This window comes from Ursus arctos, unplaced genomic scaffold (genome assembly GCF_023065955.2).
Source record: "Ursus arctos isolate Adak ecotype North America unplaced genomic scaffold, UrsArc2.0 scaffold_5, whole genome shotgun sequence".
NCBI lineage: Eukaryota > Metazoa > Chordata > Mammalia > Carnivora > Ursidae > Ursus > Ursus arctos.
Window position 1 is genome coordinate 76,366,142 of NW_026623067.1, and position 24,102 is coordinate 76,390,243.

The following is a 24,102-nucleotide window of genomic DNA, read 5'->3' on the forward strand; positions in this document are numbered from 1 at the left end:
ATATTTGGTAAAGACAAAAAATACTAAAAGAAGGAACAGTGGTATCTAATGAGAGATTTACTTTTGTACTTCCTGTTTAAACATAAAAATCCAACATATATTAATTTGTTTACAGGTGCTTTTCAGTGGGAAGAATTGGAAGAAGACATCAGGAAGAAAGTGAAAGATTCTGGGGATGTTTCAAGTGTAATTGAGAAAGTTAAATGCATTTTAAAAACACCAGGAAAGGTAAATTCCTTTATTGAAAATCAGTTTACCTTGATGTTCTTTGAATTTTAACAAATATATGATGATGAATGAATAATATTGAGTCGTGAGAAGAGTCAACAGTATAGAAATGTTTTTCTTGAGTCTATTTTTGCCATTTGAATATTTTAAACACAAACATGTATTTCTCACCATCTCAGATTTGAATTCATGTAAGAATTAAAATATGTGTGAGTCATGTCTTTAAAATGTTGATTTGTGAATTCCATCCTCTGAAACATTCCCCTGGAGCTCCAGGAATATGCAGTCTATGTCAAGAATGAAGGGCTGCCGAATCTGTCCAGTTCCATTTGAGCTTGTTAATGGGGATGCTCTCTCACTTCTCCGAGTTTAAGTCCAAGTAGTTTTCAGGAGCAAGATGGTTTCTCTGTGGGCCTTTTTCAAGAGTTCTGAGAAATCTATTTGATCAGGTAGACAGTTAAGGATTTGTAAGATACAAGATATAAGATCTTATCTTGCATAGGTTTAAAATTATAAACAAGGTCAAAGTTTATAAAATACAGACTTTGTATACAGTTCTAAATGTGTGCATGTTAAAACTCTAGGCCCTTAGACTACACAGTCTGTAAGGGCTTTAAAAATAAATTTGTTAATGTTAGAGACAACTACATTATACAGTTGAGCCAGTGTATTCTTATTTCAGATTCTGTGCTAAACAAATTGGCTTCAGTAGATCAAAAGGTAAGCTATATGCAATGCCTAGCCGACTATAGACTTACGTTAAATATAAGAGAAATTATCATTCTTTTAGTTTTTTTATGCTGATGACTTTGTCAATTCTACAACCTAAGTTAATGACATTTTAAGTTAATATTTTATAAGTTAATATTTTAAAACTGTACTAGCTTTTAATGAAGATTCCTGACTTGAGAAAAAAAGTGTAAACAAAGTAACATGGAATTAAGGGGCAGGCCTTTTCTAGCTTGTCACACATGGAAGCAAGTATACAGAACTGTCCGTTTCACAGGGGGGTGGCAGAGTGGTAGCTCTCTTGCAATCTAATTCAACTAAATAATGCTTTTGTAGGAATGTGCACCTAAACCCTGCATGCTGTTTTTCCAGATTTCTCTGGAAATACTTGTTTATAGAGCAGGGAAAATGTACACTGTGTGTATCAGTGTCTGTCCAAACTACTATCTTCCTATCTTTTTTGCCTTCAAATTCAAGGCATAGGTGACAAAGAAATCTGTTGACCCAGATTCATGATCTATCTATCTATCTACCTACCTATCTATTCATACATAATGTACATCTATATAGTACTGATGATATACAAATTCATAACCTTTACGTGAATGGTGAGGACAGAAGTGTTGCCTCTTATTGTAAACCTGAGCCTTCCCTTGATTGTGATTTTAAACAGTCATTCCTTCAAGTACTGAGGAAAAAAAAAAAGAATTCTTACTGGGGAAGAAGCTGGGGGCTATACAATACCATGATACTGAACTAAATTCCGTCCTTTGTACAGGAGGAAAGATGAATTCTGTGCTTTCTTCCTGTGCTTTCCTAGGGTAGAGGTCTCTCTCATTCACTGAGTACAACACAGAGCTATAACCCTGAGTTAGGAATCAGGAAATGTACATTAAGTTGTGAGTTGGCCATGAGTTATTCCTGGCTTTGAGCAAGTCTCTTCAGGACTTTCTGTAAAATGAGGAATAAATGATGATTTCAGAAGCCCTTGCTGGTTCTCAGATTCTGTGAGGCTTTTTGACTTGCTCTGCTCTGTGTGTGGCACTCACCTGAACCCTCTCCACCAGTTCCTTCCATGTGTATTAAGATCCGAGAACGTGCTTATAGGAGCAGGATTTGGACGATCCTGTTTTGCTTCTCCGCCTTGCTCATGGAAATCAGTCTGGGGTGTGTTTTCTCCCTCCTTGTGAGGACGGATAATATTTTGTTTTCCTCTTACCAAAGATTTAAATTTCCCGCCATAGTGGATTAATCCAGAGTGGAGAGTAGGAGCCATTTACTCCTACTGCTGCAGTTGTAGGCCTGATTATTTCTTAGGAATGAAGCTTTCCGTATTCCCCGGATAGCCGCGCAGAGGTCAGAGTTCTGACCCAGGCAGAGGTCCTGAGATTCAGCTAGGGAAATGGGGGGAAGGGGAGGGATGAGGGCTGGCTCTTGAATGTGTTGGAATAAGGAATGTCTGAAAGATTACAGGAAGGATAAACAAAGCACCAAAGCCCAAGTGGGGTGTAGTTGGGGGCTGGAGACCCCTGAGTCCGACAGACAGAGGTACTATTACAGGGAGGCCGCCACCTAGAGTGAGCAGGTGTGTGAGCAGATAGGTGTAGTCATGGAAGAGGTTCTCTGGAACTGCGGAGTGGAGATCCAGGCGACCTTTGATAGATTCCAGGAGTCCCAGCTGTGGGTAGGACTATAAGACTGTGCATTAAGACGGAGATGAATCAGTTCATCACTCTCAGGTATTTTAGTGTTGATCTAGTAAGTTGTAGGACATGATCCGATGGGGGAAAATACGTGTTTTTTAAAATGACAAATTAAATTTTTGCATGTGTATTTTTTTAGCTAGTGAACAAGCGAACAAGTTGTATATGTGAACATATTTTACCAGGCATTCATAGAAGGTTGACCGTTGTCTGTTTCCCAGCTAACGCGGACGTGCTTGGATTCAGGACTCGGCGTTTCTCAGCCAGAGAGCTGTGTTTTCCCTTAGACAGTTCGCGCACTGCTGAGAACGTTACACAGAGCCACGCTGCTCCCTCTCGTGTAGCGCGTGTCCTTCTTGAGGGCAAGTTCCCGTGGCAGCCATGAGCACAGGTGCCCTGGAGGAGGAAGTCATCATTTCTTCGGATGATTAGTACAGCTTTGCAAATTCTCTAACCAACCTACAAATTTATTACCAGAGCATATCGTACATTTCCTCCTGTATTTTTGTTTTCCCTTATAGATTAATTGTCTAAGGAATTGCAAAACTTATCAAGCCAGAAAACCTCTATGGTTTTATAACACTTCCCTCAAGTTTTTCCTTAATAAACCAATGCTTGCTGATGTTGTCTTCGAAATACAAGGTAAGGTTCAATTTTTACAAAGTTCAAAACTCTTTTTGTTTTTTTTCCTTATTTTCTTACCTAACTTTCTATTTCAGCTTTGAATATTTTGGGTGAAGAGATGACTAATCTCTAATGCAGGATATAGATTAATGCTGGCTGAATTTCAGCAAAATCTAGGGAAATGAAGTATTTTGTTAAGAAAAGAAATTTATATTTTCCTAGTTTTTTTCCCCCTTACCATATGCTTCATTAGTTTTTAGGGACCAGCATGGAATGGACTGATCTATAATATCACGTCATTGCATATTTTTGTCCCTGTATTTCTTTAAGATACTAGTTGTTGAATCATCTGAAACCAGCCCCCTAAACATTATATTACCTGTAACTTACTCAGTTCTCTTCCTTTCTGTTTGAGCAAAGAAACTAAGCATGCGTTGAGGGTCATGCCTGGCTTACATTAGGCCTGGGTAGGTATTACTACATTTATTCCTCACAGCACTCTGAGAATTATCACCACAGCAACTGAGAGCTGCTTTTTATCTCTGTAGGAAAGTAATGCTACCTAATTTTAATAATGGTAAGCTGTTTTAATGCCCATTATTGATTATTCACTTGGATAATTTTGCCACTTCAGTGGATTGAAAGCATAATGTTGCAAGTGAATTGTCAGGTACCTGCAACTATGCAAGAAGGCTAGGAGTTGTTTCCAAATGTATTAAGTAGAACTTCAAGTAGGCTATTACTAGAAGTAAGATAGAATTATAATTTTATGAGAGAAGTGTATGGCAGCTAGCAGTCATTTGCTTTTTAAAATTTTTCCTCAGGAAGATTCATTTTAACTTGGGCCACTTGCCAAGACAAACAGTGAATTGGAAACTTCCCAAGTGCCTTCTGATAAGCTCCAGTCAGCACTGTTTGAAATGTGAGCATGAGACACGAGAATGGGACAATAAGGGTGACCTTGAAATACATAAAAAATGATTTTGGGGAAAAAAGCTAACAAGAGACTGTATTTGCTTATAATTTGCATAGGGTGCCTTCACACCACACGTCACGCTAGTGTAACCTGCTGAAAAGCTTCTTAAAAGGAATATGCCACATACGAAAATACACGTTAAGAGGAAAGAAAGAAACAGTGATGTGGAGAATTATTTCTCCTTATAATCTCTTGCTTTTCTCTCACAATTCCACCTGCCAACTCTTTTGCGGGCCCCCGCCTGGCCCCCCACCTAGGCAGAGGCTGGGTGTGGGCAGGCTAGTTGGGGGCCTTGCTAATGCTCAGCTGCTCTTTGTAGCGTCGTCAGCTCAGAACCACGGCCCCCCAAGGCCGGGAGCTGAGACAGCAGGCACGGGTGGAAGCGGGGTCTAGCAGCAGCTTCTCTGCCATCTGTGGGAGGATGGTTCTGGAGTTTGGTAAGAGAGCTCTAGTGTGCAGAAGGGAGCAGTGCTGTCTCCTCTGGAGGCAGGTTCACCTGCAACCCTAGGTTTAGCCTTGGCCTTGCGTTCCAACCAGCATGTGTCCTCAGCCAGTCGCTTAAACGCATCTCGCTTTATTAAGTCTTCTCATTTCCAGAGTGAACAAGGTGAACCAGATAGCCTCTAAAAGGTCATTTTTAGTGTTAAGCTTGTTGAGGTGGTAGTGACCAGGACTAGAGAGACCTGGCTGGGATCTTGTGTGAGTGCGTATTTACCGGACTGGTGTGCCTGTGCTACTTTACCTCTCTGATCCTTCGTTTCCTTGCCTGTAACGTGGGGACACTGATCTCTACCTGGTAGAGTGGTCATGAGGATCGGGATGGTGCATGTAATGGTATATGAACGCTCCCATGGTACATATTCTAAATCTCTCTTGAACTGAGCAAGTTTCCTATTTTCAGAATAAAACAAAAAATATTCTAAAAATTTTATTTATGAAACTTGGAAAGTAATGGGAAGAAGGTATGAGAAACGTAGGATTTTATTTTAGTGTATAGTATAAACAAAAATCTTTGATAATTTATGTTAAGGTTATTAGGAAACTTGGGCTTTCAAATTTTATTTCACTCTTAAGCATTTTCCTTTAAAAACAAAGTTTCTAAAACTGTAACAACAGTTGAATTCTACAAAGGAAAGATACTTAGGCCTTGACATTTTCAAATAACATGTTTATCTTTTAACTAGAAAATTGATGCCCCCCCTTTCATTCTTCAGGTTTATCTTATTGCTGGTTGGTATAAGAACACTGGATTGTGTTCATTTGGCATATTTTATACAGTGTTTATATATTTATACAGTTTTTATACTATGTTGAAAAATGTGACTATATTGCATTGTGGTTTCACAATGGAACAGTTTATAATACCAAACAGTAGTTGGAAAAGGTGAGAAACGAAGTGACGATTTTCTGAGCAGAAGGTATAATGGTTTTCCAAGCCAAATCCAAAGCTTGAAATGGGTTTGACAGTGCTTTAAGGTACTGGGTGTTTTCCTGCTGGTCTTGTAACTGTTGTAACTATATTATCAATGGGAAATTTCTCATTAAAGTTCCAAGGTTACTTATCAAATTCCTTCCCCATCTACTGTCCATTTGGTATTTGGTTCAATATGAAATCCCTCTGCTTAACCCAAATAAGAGGCTGTCTAGTTTGTTTAAGCCATGCTTCTGCTTTTCCTTTCCTTTTGTTTAATAGTCCTACTTCAGATTTTAAAAAACCTTAGAATTATAAGCCCAATTGCATTACCTGTTTGGATTCTTTGTGAATTGTTGTGTACAAAGATAAGCAGCGTGTTTAATCATGGAGACTGGTCATCTCCATCAGTGGACATTGTTCCATTGAGAGCAGGAGGCCTAATGGCAAAAGGGCAGGGAGGGGAAAGAGCTGAGAGGGGATGATGCCTGTTAGCAGGTGTCTGATGACTCAGTAGCAATGTTCACTGTATGTAGCCTCTTCTCCCTGCTCCTCTGGGAGGTGCATTTGTGCCAAGCATAACTCTAAGCGTTGAGCTCAGAACTGGTAATGTTGGGCATTGTGTGTGAATCCTAGGGGATTATTGACAAATTATTGTCACTGGGCTTAGGTGGAACTCTTCTTTTCTGAATCAGAAGACGTTTTGCTTGGATTTAGAGAAGCTGAAGAATCCAATCATTGTAAATATTTTTTAAATTTTTTTTAAAGATTTATTGATTTATTTGAGAGAGAGGGAGAGGGGAACAGAGAGAGAGTCTTTTAAGCAGACTCCATGCTGAGCGCAGAGCCCGGTGGAGGACTCAATCTCATGACCCTGAGATCACGACCTGAGCTGAAACCGAGTCAGACGCTTAATTGACTGTGCCACCCAGGTGTTCCTCATTGTAAAATATTTTAGGATATTTTACATAGCATAGAATATGTGCTCCTGAGAGGTCTGCAATTTTAGGGGTATATAGATGAAGACTATTGAGCAGAGCCGAGTGGTTTGGCTCATAGAGTTACTTTTTGGAAGACTTTGTCATTCTCATTGGCTGTGGTGTCTTCCACCAAATTAAAAGCTTAATTGCTCCCAAGCAGGGGAGTTTCGTCTTTTTCATCTTTGTATCTTTAGTGCGTAACATAGTGATTAGCACATCGTGGCTGCTCACTAACAAGATGTCAAACTGATCTAGACTGAACTGAAGGCTACGTGTGGATTCGTGGTTTCCTGAGGTGCTGGGAGTGGTAAGCACTGGCTTCCCCACCATGTGCCAGCTGGTGCTGCGTTGGTGGGACAGCCCAGTAGCTGGAGAGCTTAGCAGGCTTTCACTAGAGAGTTCAGTTTAATGAGCTTCCGAGAAGGGTATGGGCTGAGGAGCTTTAAAATTCAAAGTAGGGGCGCCTGGGTGGCATAGCGGTTAGGCGTCTGCCTTCGGCTCAGGGCGTGATCCCGGTGTTATGGGATCGAGCCCCACATCAGGCTCCTCTGCTTCTTTCTCTGCTTCTTCCTCTCCCACTCCCCCTGCTTGTGTTCCCTCTCTCGCTGGCTGTCTCTATCTCTGTTAAATAAATAAATAAAATCTTTAAAAAAAATAAAATAAAATTCAAAGTAGCTCTGGCTCTGCCAGAAGCAGCACTGTTCCCTGAGGACGTAGTACACTGGAGAGACATCCGGGGACTAGGTCATCCCCTTCCAAATTTTCCATAACTTATGAAATGCTCCCCTTGGCTCCAAGAAGAGTCCCTTGCCGTACTTGCTGTAACATGGATTGCTTAGGCCAAGGGATAGTTCACTTTCTAGAGTTTCTTCTTTCTCATTAGCAGAAGCATGGCCAAGACCTATTCTTTTGAGTGTGTCCAAGAAGGATAATGGCAGTGTTTTCTTGGGAGGCACATGGGGAAGAATGGGTGATGGTATTCCAAGCCAATTAAAAGGATACACAGCAAAATATTTCATTTCAGAGTTTCTATCTGCAGAAAATATAAGCTGAGTAACAAATAATTGCCTGTTTTATAAATTGTCGGTTTCAGAATCAACTTTTGAACTATTTTTCAATTAAAAATTAAAAAGTTTCTGATTAATGCTGGTTATCTCCCCAAACTTGCTTTCTGACATCAGCTATTTGTGCCTAACACAGTACCACTCTAACTGAAAGGGAGATTGCTAGAATAACAACTCTGCAAGTTTATGTAACTTAGCTTTATTTCGCTTTTGAACCTTGCAGGTACAACGGTGCCAGCTCACAGGGCCATCCTGGTGGCCCGTTGTGAAGTGATGGCAGCCATGTTTAATGGGAATTACATGGAAGCAAAGAGTGTTCTGATTCCAGTTTATGGTGTTTCCAAAGAGACTTTCTTGTCATTCTTAGAATACCTATACACAGATTCCTGTTGCCCAGGTGAGCAGTCTAAATATTAGGTAATAGCTCATGATTTTTTATTTCCTTGTCACTCATTTTGATAAATTTCTGTGAAATTTGTTTTTGCTTAAGATTGATCAGAGTTGACATCATGGAATGTGGTAGTCAGGTGAGGTGGTAGTGGGACAACAATGAATTTTCAGTCAGTTCCCATGTCCCAGCCAACCCCAACAGTGTGTTGATTATGTGGATACCCTAGAAATGGAGGTGTTTTGTGGTACCCAGTCACTAATTCTACAGATTGGGACATCCCTTCCATAAAGAGAAGAGGTTTGGGCAGCTGCTTTTATGGCTCTAACTTGTGATTGAGGCACTTTTAAGGACTTTGAATATTCTGAGACCCTTTGGTCATCTCTGTGGCTCAGGAATGTGGGGTTTTTTAAAGGCTTCTTCTGACTACTCCTAAAGTCATACTCTCCTTAAACTAACTTCTCCAAAAACTTTTCCTGACATGTTTAGGATCCCCAGCAGACTGTAGGATTTATTTCCCTATTCACGGACTTAGAACTATCTGACTAAAAACTAATCATCTTTGGCAGCGATAGGTTGGAACAGATCTTGCAGGTTTTTTTCTAGCTGGGGCCTCCTTGGAGAAATTGCAAAATCCTTTCTACAGTCCTAGAGCCTTGGGACGCCGGCACGGAAGCCCCTTTAATTCATCTTCAACCTCTGGCCACTAGATGGCTCCCACCACAAACACAACTACCACAAACACAGCTAGAATAAATCCTTGGTGGTTTACTTGATCAGGAGCCTGAGACCTTGATTACAAGACCTGGCCAGGTACTCTAGCAAATATAAAAAGAAAACACACATTTCAGACCATCCCTCTCTTCAGATTTATTGCTTTTACTTTTAGATTAGGAAGATTTTCAACCTTTGTTATTAAAATCTCTTAAGTTTTAAACAAGTCGTGAGCCCTCTAGTGAAAGGTTTTAGAAGTTCAAAAAAAAAAAAAAGAAAATTCCTTTTTTAACTGAATTGATTCTGGTCTTGCAGCCACTGTAGAGTACTTTGGAGCCACTTAGAGTTGCTACTGTCAGTGTTAAAGACTGGCTTATTATATTTGCTTAAGAAAAATGATACTGGAGAATTTGTTAAATAAAAATTTTGACCCAGATTTAAAATAATAAGAAAATTTAGTTTCTTAGTCATCTTCCCACTATTGTCATTGAAGCTTCAGATTTTAGATCTTCTCTTGCTGATTAGAAAAAGTGCTCAGAGAAGCACTAATAACTATAGGACAAAGCCCTTTAAAAGTTGATAAAAGATGTGGGGAGAAAAATGAGTCAAAGTGAATAATCAAAGTAGATCAGTACTAGAATGTTTGCATTGGGAAATCACAGAAAAAAAGGTGGTCTATTCATTATGTTAAGTATCGATCATACATAGGGTTCTTGGTTCCTAGCTACAAAACAATGCAAGGAATTTCAGATGGGCTTAGAAAGAGAATAACCTGAAAAATCACTTCTAGGGAAGTTTAAAAACAAACAACCTTAGCGATTGCCAGGGGTTAAGGAAGGTGGAAATGAGGAGTTATGGCTTAAGGGATAGAGAGTTTCAGTTTGGGAAGAAGAAAAAAGTTCTGGAGATAGATGATGGTGATGGTTGCACCGAAGTGTGAATGTACCTTAATGCCACCGAACCATACACTTTAAAGTGGTCAGTGATAAATCGTATGTTTGTTTTACCACAATAAAAACAACAAACACACCTGGTGACTAAAGAGAAGCAAAATTGCAAGGATTTAGTTTAGCTAGCGTAAAGAATTACATAACAGCCTTAGAATTGATTATTTAAGGGCAATTGTAGAATCGCCTTCTCTGAAGAATTAAAAAAACAACAAGGAAAAGATTCACTTCGGAGTACTAAGGCCTAAATTAATTCTTTTTAAAAGGGCATAATAGGGGCGCCTATTTGTAGGGGCTCCGCCGGTGGAGTGTGCAACTCTGGATCTCAGGATTGTGAGTTTGTGCCATGTGTTGGGTGTAGAGATTCCTTAAAAATAAAATCTTTCAAAATAAGTAAAGAAGAAAATGGCTCACTAGTGTTGACTGCAGACTCATTGCTTCCAGGCTTTTTCTCTGCATTCTGTCCTACGCTGGATGATCTAGTCAGCCCTGTTCTATTGTCGTTGGTTTGCTTTCTGTTGTGGTTTTGCTTTAGGTCATAACAGAAACAGCTTCATTGTCCATTTTTTCTTACTTCCCTTCCCGCGTCAGCTGGGATTTTTCAGGCTATGTGTCTCCTGATCTGCGCGGAGATGTATCAGGTGTCCAGACTGCAGCACATCTGCGAGCTGTTCATCATCACGCAGCTGCAGAGCATGCCCAGCAGGGAGCTGGCCTCCATGAACCTGGATATAGTGGACCTGCTCAAGAAGGCCAAGGTACTTGCCCCTACCTACCTGGTTGTTGGAGTGAAAAAAAAAAGAAAATTCTTCTAAAAATTCTACTACTTTAAAAAAATTTCTGTTTGTTGAGAGATACAGTAGTGCTTGTCTCGGTTTGGAATTTTGGCCAAATGAGGGTGAAGTGCCCTCACAACTAATTCTGTGGCCAGATCATTTTGAAGCATCGGATATTTGAGCAGTTTTTTCCAAGGAGGTAGAATTTGCTGACAGGAAGGTTTTCACCTGAATGGCGGCCTGAATTGGAGTCATCAGAGTATGGTGCTTTATTGCGCCATATTGGCATTGTAGGAAAGAGAACTAAGGTTGAATTTCCCCAGAGCAGTCACATCTTAGGTTCGCAAAAGAAAAATGACAGAGTTGGTCCATGCATACTGACAGAGATGGTTAGGCTAACCTCATTTATTTGTTCATTCATTCCTGTTTTTACTTCACGGCCATGTTTTGAAGTTCCTGGTTGTCTGTAGGAGGTATTGGTGTACTTCATTAATACTTTCCAAATGCCATTTATCGATTCGTCTCATGTACATTCAGTAAAAACGTTTGAGTTGAGAATCACTACAGTACACCATACTTTTTGTCTTCTTCTAAGCTTAGGGCCTTTTTGTTTTTGAGAATTGCATTGCCACACGTTCTCGGAAACAGGTCTTGCATGGTTAAGCTAATTGTGAATAACTGCAGTCACAAAGACCCTAGAATCTGAATCGGACAAAGGTCTAGGTCGGTCTATAAGTCAACTAGATTTGCGGTCTTGAAATCTTCTGGCACCTGCAGATGTGCCAGTCAAAAATCTGTTATTTCCTCATTCCCACTAAAGGGGGAGCAGGAAGTTTATCCAGACCCGGCATTCTTCCGATGGTTATTCTACTGTCCTGTCCTCTGCTCTATGACAGTTTTAGGGCTTGCGGCCATGGTGGAATATAATGGTGTATATTGAACTTGCTGTAAGCTGAACCTTCTAGATCTTTTTATAGGAATATATTTGGTCCATCATTGGTGACTATCAGGACTTTGTAAAATGTTATCTGGCATACAACATTTGGCTATCCCTATCAATTTGATATCCAAAGTTAGAAAAATAGGACAACTTTGTCTTCAAGTTGCTAAAATGGAGCCACATAACAGGGCAAAGGACAAACTGCTAAAAGCTTGCCTCCATGTTGAGTTGAATTCATAAAGCAATAACGTGTATTTCTGGGCATAGAAGGGAATTCATTTTAAGCATCTAGGTCTTCTCTGTCTCCTTAACTATTTTGGAGTTCATTTCTTTCATAATCAAGTCTTAAGACCTTATATATTTAATTTAAAGCATAAATACAAATTTAAAAAACTGAGTAGCCTTCTGCACAGTGTTGGAGCTTGGGGCTGAGGCCGCTGACTGGCCACTGAGCTCACGAGTGTAGGCAGTGTGCACAGGAGCGCTAAGTCCTTTGCTAACACCACAAAGGTCTCTGGCCCAGTGAGTGCATTGTGGTAGTAATTCTTGCTACAAGTAAAACAAAACAAAACCTTGATCTCTCCTTGTAGGGTATTTACATTGAGCTTGGGATAAATAGCTAACCTCTAGATTTAGTTTAAAATTTATTTTTCATTCTTTCTGGTATTTTTCACAATCTCTCTTCATTTTTGATATATCATTTTCATACAATTCAACCAAGTCTGTCATTCTTTAAAAAAATGATCATAATCTTCTCTTCCTTATCTCGTCGTATCCTTTTAGTTCCTGCATCCGAGAACTTCCTGTCCAGTTGCACTGATGTTTTAGGTCACACGCGTGCACTTGCGCACGTTTCCTCACTGGTGTCATTTATGATGGCGGCGTCAGTGGTTGTTACTGACCTGTTTTTCCTGACTCTATGCTTTCTGATTATGTAATTATCCTTATTTATTTCTCTTTAACTTTAAAAGTTGAAGATACCAGCCCTCTTTGAATTTTTCTTTTTGTTTCTGAAGACTTTTCTATTTTCTCAGATTAAGTCTCCATTTACCAGTTTTCCTTTGTTCTATTCCTGGTGGTCCCTAATTCGGCAATTACAAATGCAAGATAACAGGATCATTTTCTTTGCCAGTTCTCTTGTAAGTTCCTAGTTTGAGGTTTTAGTTCACCAGCCAGTTCATACTGTTGGTCAAAATTTAGTTAACCTTTCCTTCATTGTTTCTCTGACTTCTGGGAGGTGAAATTGTCTTTTAGCAGAATTAGACTTTGAGTAGCTTTTTGAATAATCAAAATATCCAAATACTCTATTATCATCTCTGCTAGTTTTGCGTTGTTTATCAAGAAAGCATCCTTCATATCTTTGGTATAGTTGAGCAGTTTGGCATTCTCTCACTTCTGCTTCCTCCTTCCCCTTCCCCTTCCCCCAACATTTCTCAGTTCTTTACCATGATTCTACCTGCAAATTTGTCTGTTTCCATCAAGTTGAACTTTTAACATGCAAGAGAAGCTTCTTTCCCTTAATCAGATTAAGTCCTTTGAACTCAGGTAGACATCTCCTTATCTCTGCTCCCTTTTATACCCTAACTGGTCGAACTTCGGTGATTCCTCTGAAGTTCTGTTAACCGTATTAAAGTTTCAAACTCAGTATCTTACTTACAAAAACTCAATATCTTACTTATAATCTGTGCATTAATATTTGGCTGCTTCAGGCCACCAGTTTTGTATCTGATCTTTTTTTTGTGAGCTTCTGGGTATTTTCCCCACCATTATTATTCTTCACAGAGCTATTAAATGCTATAACATTTTGTTAATGGGATTTTTAAAGCCTTTCTTTTTTATTCCGTTATTTCAGTTTAAACCTGCTTTGTCAGGAGTGCCTGGGTGGCACAGTCAGACAAGCATGTAATTCTTGGTTTCTGCTCAGGTTGTGATCTTGGGGTTGTGAGACTGAGCCCCCAGTCGGGCTCCATGCTCAGCAGGGAGTCTGCTTAAGATTCTCTCTCTCCATCTCCCTGGGCCCCTCCCACTCATGCTTGGGTGTGCACACACGCGCATGCATGTTCTCTCTCTCTCTCTCAAATAAATAACTTAATTATTAAATAAATAAACAAAACTGCTTTCTCAGGTTAGCACATATTCTTCCAAAAAAAGGTAGTTCTTACAGTGAACTGTTTTCTATCTTCACCAAGAGCCTACAATTACAATATCTTAAATCTTAGCCAAAAATAAAATTCTGCATGTTAGCCATGTTTTCATAGCCAGCTATTCATTTCTATGATCTTCCCTCTCTTTAAAGTCACAGCCCTTGGGCGATGTTCCGAGCCTTCATTTCTGGGTTATCTTCTCTGGGTTAATCATCTGATAGTGCCGGAGGCTTCTGCTGAAATAGCTACACATTCTTGTTCTATCTCTTTGCGGTCACTCACATTTATCTGCTAAAAGTTAAGGCGAATAAAAATTGGTAAAATGTGATGTGGGATTCGATGAACCATAAAGTGTCTTACAATTCAAAAATTCTGATTTTGTATACTGAAAATCAGAGGAACCTGTGGATTTACATGTGAAAATATTCCCACATTATACTTTTTGAAAAAGCAATACTTGAGTTTCTTCCTTAAGATTTGAGATTATAAATCTTTCTTTGATTTAGCATTTTTTATTGCTTCTCTACTATTTTTGAGTTTCCTTTAAAGAGCTATATTTAGCTTCAAGGTGCAAACAACGTAAATGTCCATCAACAGATGAATGAATAAATAAAATGTGGTCTATACATACAGTGGAATCTTACTCAGTCCTAAAAAGGAATGACGCTGTAATATGTGCTGCAACACGGATGAAACTTGAGGACATTATACTAAGTACAATAAACCAGACAGAGAAAGCATACCTATTGTATGAGTCAGTGTCTATGAGGTACCGAGAATAGTCAAATTCATAGAGAGAAAAATAGAATAGTGGTTACTGGGGACTAGAGGTAGGGGTAAAAAGGGAGTTATGATTTAATGAATATAGAGTTGCAGTTTGGGATGATAAAAACATTCTGGAAATAGATAGTGATGATGGTTGCATGATCATCTGAATGTATTTAATGCCCCTGGTACCCTTAAAGGTTAAAATGTTATGTGTATTTTAACCACAATTATAACAAAAAGAACTATACTCTTGTATCAGAGTGGCCTGCCGGCAGGTTACTGTAGTCTGAACTGAGCGGTTAGATGGATCAGTGAGCATCACTGGATCGGCACCAGGGTGAGGATGTCATGGCCGTGGTGCTCTGAGTTTCCCTCCCATTAGCGTTTGAAACTCAGAATGAGAAATGTGCTAGAAGTCCTGCTCAGTGAGCAGGATTACTACATCCTAGTTAAAAGCGTCCTTTTAACTACATCCTAGTTAGAAGCAACTGTTCAGACATAGCCTTCTCATAGAAATATATGTACACATTGAAACCCAAACCCTTAGGTTGTTGACATTCTCTCCACAAAATGTTTTTCGGTTTGCTCCTCAGGTGAACTTGTTTAGATATGGACAAGTGTGTACCTTTGCTAACCATAATCTTATCTCTGCTACACAGATATAAGCGCAGTTAGTGAAGGCCCTGACCTAAGATTAAAAGCTTAAAGGAAATCCTTAAGAACCTCAAAGAGTCTCTGCTAACCACTGATGCCGCGTGCCGCCGTATAAGCCATTGTGCAGCTCCAGCACCGGCGGCTTGTTACTCGTTTGATTTGGTTTCCTCGCTGATGTAATTTTATTATTACATGTGAATAATTCTCCCTTTTCCTTTCTGCTCTCAGAGTAGGCAGAAGGCTGCATCACACCTGGACGCAGTCGGGATGGAGTCGGGCTCTCCACGACTTCTCCCAGACCATTCTCTCCACCTAGTCATCGTCTTGATGGTTATTATGTACATTGTTTCACTTTCCATTTTTCTTGCAGTTTCACCACTCCGACTGCCTTTCAACCTGGCTACTCCATTTCATCGCCACTAACTACCTCATCTTCAGCCAAAAACCTGAATTTCAGGATCTTTCAGGTAGATAGCCAATTACTGTTTTGAAAAGAAAACTTCGGTCTTTGTTCTTAGGTTTAAGACATAGTTTGTAGGAATAGTCGTTGTTAAAAAAAAAAAAAAAGTAAAAAAAAAGTGTAATACATTCCTCTTAACTACACAGTGCTGTAATTGAGGACACTTTAACTTACAGTCACCTGGTTATAAAAATAGCTTGACCTGTGTTACAGTTTTATAGCTCCCATCCGTTTTAAAATGCACCTTTTTTCTGAAGTAGAGAGATAAGGTTGCCTCAGGTGGCATTTGATTGTAATAAATGATATCTTGGTTTTAACCACCTAAGTTAGAAGCAAAATTTAAATAGTACAGATTTAAGCATTTTTTTCTTGTGAAGGAATTTTAACTATTGTTATTTATAATATGTGGGTCTATTGTTCTGATATCTGTGTCTATTTAAGTATATCTGTGTAGGAATCCATTATATTACTTGGGAAAAAACAGTATTTTTATTAGTCAAAGAATGTTGCAAAACTTACTGGAGAGGATACCTAGTGTGATCTTTAAGGTAGGGCGTAAAGATGAAAACCAATCAAAGTGTGAGCTTCTGAGCGCTGCATAAGAGGAAAGAAAATGAGAACAGAGTAGTCATCAGAGTAGACCGTCAATTTAGATAACGATGGTTTGCTCAGGTTACCTTGAATAGATAGTGATGATGGTTGCGTAACACTGTGAATAGGCTCAAGGAATAATCAAGTTAAAAGGCAAAAAGATCACCTAGTTAAGTAGTTTTAAACATTAAGCAGGAAAGTGTCCTTGGAGATTCCTGAAGGTTTTCTGAGGTGGGGGCAGAGAGCCGGGAATGGCTGAGGGAAGAGGGGGAAGGAAGAAGAGAAGGCTAAGTTTGTAGTTCTTAGACCCCTTCGCTCTTCAGCCAGAGTAGTTCCACTTTTATCTGCTTTATATCTTAGGGTTCTCCGTAAAATTCTACTTGTAAAAGATAATCTGCTGCTGAAATATTTGAAAATCCCCGGCTTCTTTCATCTTCTTGCACAGATGAGGAAACCAGGAAACAGTCTATTTTTGGCAGATGTATTCAGTTAGTTGACCAACACTGTATGCCTATTGGGAGCCTTCTTATGTAGACTTAGTTATTAGTACAGTAGAGTGACATAATAAAGCGGAATATAGATATTTCCTAACTATCTACTTCGTGCAAAAAAGGAACAAACTAATTCCATTCCTAAAGAGAAGGCACACTTCTTGCTGTTAATAGGGACATTCTAATACAGTCATTCTTTAAGAAATCAATTCAGAATGAAATGAGTGAACATTGTGATTGTAGAACTACCTTTGTTATGCGGCCTTAGGTCCCCCTTCATTCTTAAAAGAGTGAGATTGTTTTCCATTTACTATCCTGTATAGATGAATGCCACACACGGAGTACTATACAACCTGCGGAGAAAGGTGCTCTATAAATCCTTTGAGTTATACATTTTTATTTTATTTTATTACTTACATAATTGACTATAAAGTATGTTATGACCACCTGGCATAGTGAGAAATAGGACTCCACCGTGTAATTTGAGAAGCAGGGTAAGAGGATGAGGCTGTGTCCCTGACTGTCTTCTCTTCCTTTGATAGGAACTAAAAAGGTATCATGAATGCTCCCATTCAGTGGTACCTGTTTCTGTTCAGGACCTGCTGTGACGTGTCCTTGGGGGCAGAGAAAAAGCCCCTGGTGGATAAGGGAGAACGAGATAGTCTAATTGAGTGGTCACAAACTGGGAATCCGTGGGTCAAAAGTAGAATACAGTCTACCAAGAGGTTTTATTTGGACCACATGGTATTACTTTTTTTTTAGTGTCACCATTTAAAAATTGTAACATGTCATATCTTAAAAATCCAAATTTCTGGCTTCTTTGGAAAAGTTGGAAGATCTGGCAGCCCTGGGCCCATCTTCCCACATGGCAGCAACCTGGAGCTGAGCATTTATAGGAACATGTCTCCTCCAGAATGTCCTAGTCACCTCTCCTCCCTGTTGTCTCACACTTGAACTGCCTTACACGGTCACTTGAAGTTGGAAGGGTTCTTATCACAGTTTACGGCTCCCTTAAATAATTTCCCATTTTCAAGTTTCAAAAATTATCGAGTTATTATCGGAACTCTGTGAACCGTTTTCTCTTTCCTGAGAATTCTTTAGGGGTGTTTAGAAACTGAAAAGTGAGATGAGAAGAGATGTCATGTTAATGCTGGCTTTGATATAGCAGAACTCGGTTAAATAGCTCATTAAATGTTAGTATATTTTATATGTTGGACTCTTTGGAACACAAACAGCAATGCATTAGGAATATAAGTTACTCTTGGCGTTTATGGGTTCATTATTCTCACAGTTTAATTTAGCTCAGTATTATGTTGCATATTATATAGTGTGGAGTTTTTTGTCTTGTTTTGGTTTTTGCTGGCTGCCAGAGCTCATCTGCGATAACTTTTCTCTCTGTTTAAATCTTAACCAAGGGAGTAGTCTTACGTCACGTTTGCTCACTAATGAACCCTACGACTAACTTCCCTGAACCACTAGGTCGTTTCTTTTTGTCCAAGTCCTGCAGCCTGAATCATGACCTCATTAATCTGAATTCTAATATATAAGGTCAAACAGTAGATGAGGAAGTGGGAACTGACTTAGCAGAAGGAAACCTAAGTACCCACAGAAGGGAATGTGGATGAGAAGCAAGCTGAGTCACTCAGCAGAACACCAAGAAGCCTTAGAGATTTGCAAGACCAGGTATTTCAGAAAGCAGAATGAGGCTGGGGGCTGAAAGCAGTAGAATTAGTTGAAAGTTATGAGGAAGGGGCGCCTGGTGGCTCAGTCAGTTGGGCATCCGACTCTGGGATTTGGCTTGGGTCCTGGTCTTGGGGTCTTAGGGTCGAGCCCCTCATTGGGCTCTGTGCTCAGCACGGGGTCTGCTTGTGATTCTCTCCCCCTCAGCTTGTGTGAGCTCTCTCTCTCTCTTAAATAAATAAATAAATAAATAAATAAATAAATAAATAAATAAAATCTAAAAAAAAAAAAAAGAAAGTTATGAAGAAGCTTTTGCTGCACTCCATCCCACCCAGGCAGGCAACTCCTTCTCCTTCATCATCCTTGGAGATGGGAGGTTTATTCCTGGAGAAATTCAGCCAAAAGAGTTATAGAATCACAAATTCCAGGTAGAGCTGGAATTTGTTAAGGAGCTGACCTGAATACATGGGGATCCTGTGGAAGTGTACACATTGTATAGTAAGCCACCAGCCTCTTCCCGTGTCCAGATTCTAGAATTCTGGCACCAGATGTTGCTGCCTTGACTCCCACACTTTGGGCATGAGATTGAAGCATCTTTCTCTGGCCCTGGAAAAAAAATATATAGGTGCAATCATTTGGAAATTCTTTCAGTGAACCCAACAGATATCTGTTCAATTATTCCACCATCAGTAAGTGCTACCCATGACCACAAGATATCCAAACAGCTATGTCACACCTCAGTCTTAAACGTAAGGATACAACTGAGGATCTTCAGGTATTTTAGGCAATATCTAACATGAAAGATAAACACCAAAACCAAAATAAAATTAATAAAAACAGAAGAGAAAGAATTTAGAGGAACAAAGAATAGAAAAAAAAAAACCTTCAAAAGTCCTAAAATTAATATCCTCAGAGAATAAGAGATATAAATTTATAAAGCAGGAGAAAATGTTATTTAAAAAGAAACAGTATTCCCGGGGCGCCTGGGTGGCACAGCAGTTAAGCGTCTGCCTTCGGCTCAGGGCATGATCCCGGCGTTATGGGATTGAGCCCCACATCAGGCTCCTCCGCTATGAGCCTGCTTCTTCCTCTCCCACTCCCCCTGCTTGTGTTCCCTCTCTCACTGGCTGTCTCTATCTCTGTTGAATAAATAAATAAAATCTTAAAAAAAAAAAATAGTATTCCCAAAGACAGAAAGTAGAATGATAGTTGCCAGGGACTGAGAGGATGGGGAAATGAGGAGTTGTTAATAAGTACAGAGTTTTAATTTTGCAAGACGAAAAGAGTTCTGGAAATTGCACAGCAATGTGCATGTACATGATGATACTGAACTATATACTTAAAAATCGTTAAGATAGTAAATTTTATGTTATGTGTGCTTTATCATACGTAGTTTAGAAAACAATACAAAAACGAAGTTGTTCTTGGAAATTGCAAACAGGATAGCAAAAACAAACAAACAAAGAACCCTAAATAAATAAGAGAGTTGAAACAACTACATAAAAGTTGAAAGATAAATAAATAAATAAATAAATAAATAAATGTTGAAAGATAAAAATGAGGACATCTTCCAAAAAGTAAGACAAAAAGATAAAGAGGAAAGAAAGAAAGTTTTTAAAAAAAATTTGGGGCTCAATCCAGGAGATGAATTTTCTGAGTAAATGAAGTTAATACAGAATAAAACAGTGGAGAGGAAATTACCAAGGAAGTAATACGAGAAATTATCCTGGTCCTGAAGGACCGAGTCTTCAGATTGAAAGGACCGCCTAAGCGCGCAGTGTTATGAGTGAACAAAGTCCATCCCTGGGACGTGCAAGAATGCCGACTATAAATAGAAAAATATGAAAGTTTTAAAAGAACACAGATTACTTGCCAAGAGCTATAAATCTGAACGGTAGAGGAGTGTTTAATAACCTTGGAAACTAGAATGCAATGGAATTCTGTCTTCAACATTCTGAGGGAAGTTTTCCGCCTAGAATTCTATACCAAACCAAATTATCAATCGTGTGTGAAGAGGATAAAGATATTTCATCACAAGCAAGGTCTCAAAAATACTTCATATGTACCCCCTTTTTCAGGGAGCTAATAAAGGTTGTGCTTCACCAGAAATGGAAAATAAACTTGAGTGAAAAGCCTGGAGTCCAAGAACGGAGGGATCCAACACGGAAGCAGGCAGGAGGCCTGGAAAGCAGGAGGGTGCAGGGCTGTGAGGAGAAGGGGCGGGCAGCTGCCACCAGAGTGACTGTGGCTGGGTGGAGAATAGGCTTGAGAGGACCTTAAGGAGTTTGGGAGGCTGAGGTAGCTGCAAGGAAAAGTCAATGAAAAACAAGTCTGTTACCGCCAAGAAAAATAAGTCTTATGCGGAAAAACAAAAGAATATACATAGTACTTGATGAAGCAGTGGACAAGACATATATTGTTGCAAATCACATAATAATTTAAATCCTGATGACTGATTTAACCAAAAGTGTGTTGAACAGTTGTGGAAGCGTTGAGGGAAAGGTAGGGGAAATGTAGCCGAACTCAGATCTAATCTGTTAAATAGGGCATCAGTAGTTAATATCTAAACTTGATCCAAAATAAAATATATGCAATTAACATTCTTTTTCTAAAAATTTTAGTGGAAGAACGCAGTTTTGTTGAAAAGCACAGATGGCCATCGAATATGTACTTGAAGCAGCTTGCGGAATACAGGAAGTATATTCACTCCCGGAAATGTCGTTGCTTAGTAATGTAACCCAGAGCTTTTATATACATACGCTTTTTATTATTATTATTACTATTATGAAGAAGAAGAATGGGATACCTCTGTGTTCCAGTAAAATTCTGTGACTGAAACCAATATGGGCGTTTAAAAAATTACCATACAGCTTAGTGGATTTCTTAGTTCTCTGAAAAAAACTACTATTGTGATCTTAAAAGGGAACAAAATATACCACAGGCTAAAACTAAGGCTTCACCATCCTAGTATATAAAGCTGTCATACAGCTTCTTTTTCTCTTTAAGATGCCCTGTCGCTTTAGTGATATTAATACCCCTCCTGGTTAAGTAATGTTTAAATTAAAAAAAAATCATGTAGTATTAATTAGAAATTTTCATCATGTCTGATGAATTGCTCTATTAAAATAAGGGCATTTTAAAGACCCAGTATGATTATTTCAGTAATGAAAAATCTAGGGTAAAGCTGATCAATCCGAAATTTTAGGAGTAGAAATGTGCATGGGGTTTTGAAAGTGAAAAACGCCAGTTGGTTTCAAATCAGTGACAGTGTTTGAACCATCATGAGAAAACTTTGTTTTTTATGTGGACAACCCAGCTGAACCACCTCGTCTGTTCTGTGGGATCCTGATTGGGCAGGAAACCTGCACAGGGCTAGCTTTATGGCCGTGTAACCTGTGTCGTCACACAGGGCCCCGTGCTTGGTTCGATGCTCTGCTATCGCCATCTTGAAATTCTTAATAATGTTTAAAGAAAGGCCCTGCATTTTCACTTTGTACTGGGCCCCCCAAATTATCTATGTCTCCTAGCAGGATATGTACTGCATTTTCTTACTCAAACATCATTCTCTCTGAAAGCAAAAAAGAGGCATTGACATCGAGGGAAGAGAAGGAGGCTTGCTGGAGGGAAGAGATCACGTGGGAATTCCCATCCTTGGGGGCATCTGTAGGGGGGGGGGCGGTGCTCTGCTGCCACCTCCGGGGGCAAGAGACACATGCCTTGTGTTTACTCAGCTTTAAAACACTCACAGTTCTGGCTCTATCACAGTTGAACAAATGTCTTCTTGCTCATTCTAAGACCAGGACGTTGGTAAAAGCGACTGACCAGTGTGAATTTAAAATGCACTTAAAATGATGCTCGTAGGAAGAGATGCTTTCTAGAGAAATTGCAATCAGTGGCTTAAGAGTTTTTTGTTTCGTGTACTTACTGAGCAGCTTGAATTGTTTGAATTCTTTCTGAGGACCGCAAGGTTATTTAGTGAGTAGCATGAATCTTGTCCTTCAAGATAACCCAGTAAGTTAAGAGAAAGGTTATAAATCAAAGACTCAGTACATAGAGAGAAAATAGCAGTAGGATAGAATTACAGTCTCTCTTGTATCACATGTCAACAGAAATAATTACATCGGAAGCTCACAAGCCGAGAGATGGAAAACCAAATTACTATTTATTGTTAACATTGTTTTCATCTGTAATTCAGTATTGGGATATATTTTTCTTTTAATTTCTAATGATTTTCAAGAACATCGAGTTTTTCCAACTATTCAAAAGCTTGATTAAACAGTTTTATACCACAGTATTAGACATAATACTATACAATTAGTCCTTGGAGGTATATCAACACTGTTAGAGTAAAACAGTAAACATCCCCTATATGTATCTTCCAAGAAACCTGATTTTAATTCGATTGTATTGATGCAGATTACTGGAATGCATTTTATGTTTTTTGTATTTTAATTACTTGAGTTAATCAACTCTTGGCAGATCCCATTTGATAAGGATAAACATTGTAAAGAATAAATACTATAGTAGATTTTTAGAAATTCATCACATTTAAGATCTTTTAAAACACAGCAATAGCCTTATGTTCTTCCTAAGGTGGTCTTTCCCCCGTGTGAATTACAACACTTAAAACTCCAAGTCGGTAACTTTTGATCTAGGAAATTGAAAAAACATTAAGTTCTAGAGCAAAATAAAGTATTTTCTTGAAAATACTATTTAACATTTTCATAGACTATAGATACTTTGAGGTTGTTTAACCTGAATGGAAGTTGAGTTTGGAAGCTGGTGCTCTGTGGGTGTCGAGCACGTAGATTTTATTACGAAGGTCCTTTACCACCTGTGTGAGTAACTCAAACACGCTGCTGTCGTGGCTCTCCAGAGCTGGTCAGAACCGTAATCAGATTAGTTCTTAAACCTAGACTCTTCAGTACCTTTGAATTAACTCAATTTAAAATAACAAGAAATTTAAAAATACTTAACTATCTTGGAGAAATGAGTGCTCTTTTTGAGTTTTTTTTTTTAATTGAAAGGTTATTTCTAGATGAATGTATGCTGTGTTCATCTCTGCTTCAATATATTTACCAATCATTTTAATTAGAGAAGATACTGTGTGATAGAACTAAGGCCTTTTCTTTTTGGGCCAGGTTTTCACCTTATATAACCCTTTGTATACTTCTGACTGCTCTCTGTTCCTATTATAAGAGAGTAGACTTATAAAATAGAAGTTTCAGTAACACAACTGAAATTCACCCTGTCCAGCCAGCATGGTGGCTTCATACTGGGCAGTTGCAGGAAACTGAACAATTGGGTAATTTTAACTTCCAAGACAGCTTAACTTTTCAATTGCAGTTTTAAGAACTACACTACACTGACATACTTAATTAGAAAAAAATTTTCCTCGAGAGTACTTTATTTTATTTAGAGCATCTGTTTAATTCAATCTTTAATAATTTTGCTAAGGGTATGTATGTATTTTAATATAGCCTGACCTGAATTTATATGTTTTTAGTTTTAGTATTTAACATTTTGTAACAAATAAACCTTTTTTAAAACAAGTTTAACACAGTGTCCTGCAATTATTTTACCTCGGATGTTGAAATGTTGGAATAAATTTGGGAATACTGCCTGTGTTTCTCAAGCATAATTATGTTTCACAGATAATTTCCATTACACGTAAGATATGTAGAATATTGTTATTTTGTAGATGCCTGTGATGAGATAAAGACATTTATATTACCTTTACCGCTGGTACCAGAATTTCTCTTAACAAAATAACTGCCTTTATTTAGAAAAATGCTTTCAGGGGCACCTGGGTGGCTCGGGAGGTTGAGCGTCCG

At 38.8% G+C, this 24,102-nt stretch overlaps 1 protein-coding gene and 1 non-coding gene across 3 annotated transcripts in view; both read left to right on the forward strand.

The window, feature by feature from the left end:
* Window positions 1-23,826, forward strand: part of RHOBTB3 (Rho related BTB domain containing 3) — a 52,680-nt gene extending 28,854 nt beyond the window's left edge. For both annotated transcript variants that reach the window (XM_026498593.4, XM_026498594.4), the window contains exons 7-12: window positions 116-228; window positions 3,182-3,302; window positions 7,939-8,112; window positions 10,356-10,522; window positions 15,417-15,513; window positions 20,890-23,826. In XM_026498593.4, the coding sequence (XP_026354378.1) occupies window positions 116-228; window positions 3,182-3,302; window positions 7,939-8,112; window positions 10,356-10,522; window positions 15,417-15,513; window positions 20,890-21,005 (788 nt within the window). In that variant the 3' untranslated portion in view covers window positions 21,006-23,826. The remainder of the gene's footprint in view (window positions 1-115; window positions 229-3,181; window positions 3,303-7,938; window positions 8,113-10,355; window positions 10,523-15,416; window positions 15,514-20,889) is intronic.
* Window positions 11,885-12,037, forward strand: LOC113255424 (small nucleolar RNA SNORA62/SNORA6 family). The gene has a single exon (XR_003316297.1). It is a non-coding gene; the product is annotated as a small nucleolar RNA SNORA62/SNORA6 family (small nucleolar RNA).
* Window positions 23,827-24,102: the final 276 nt, after the last annotated feature.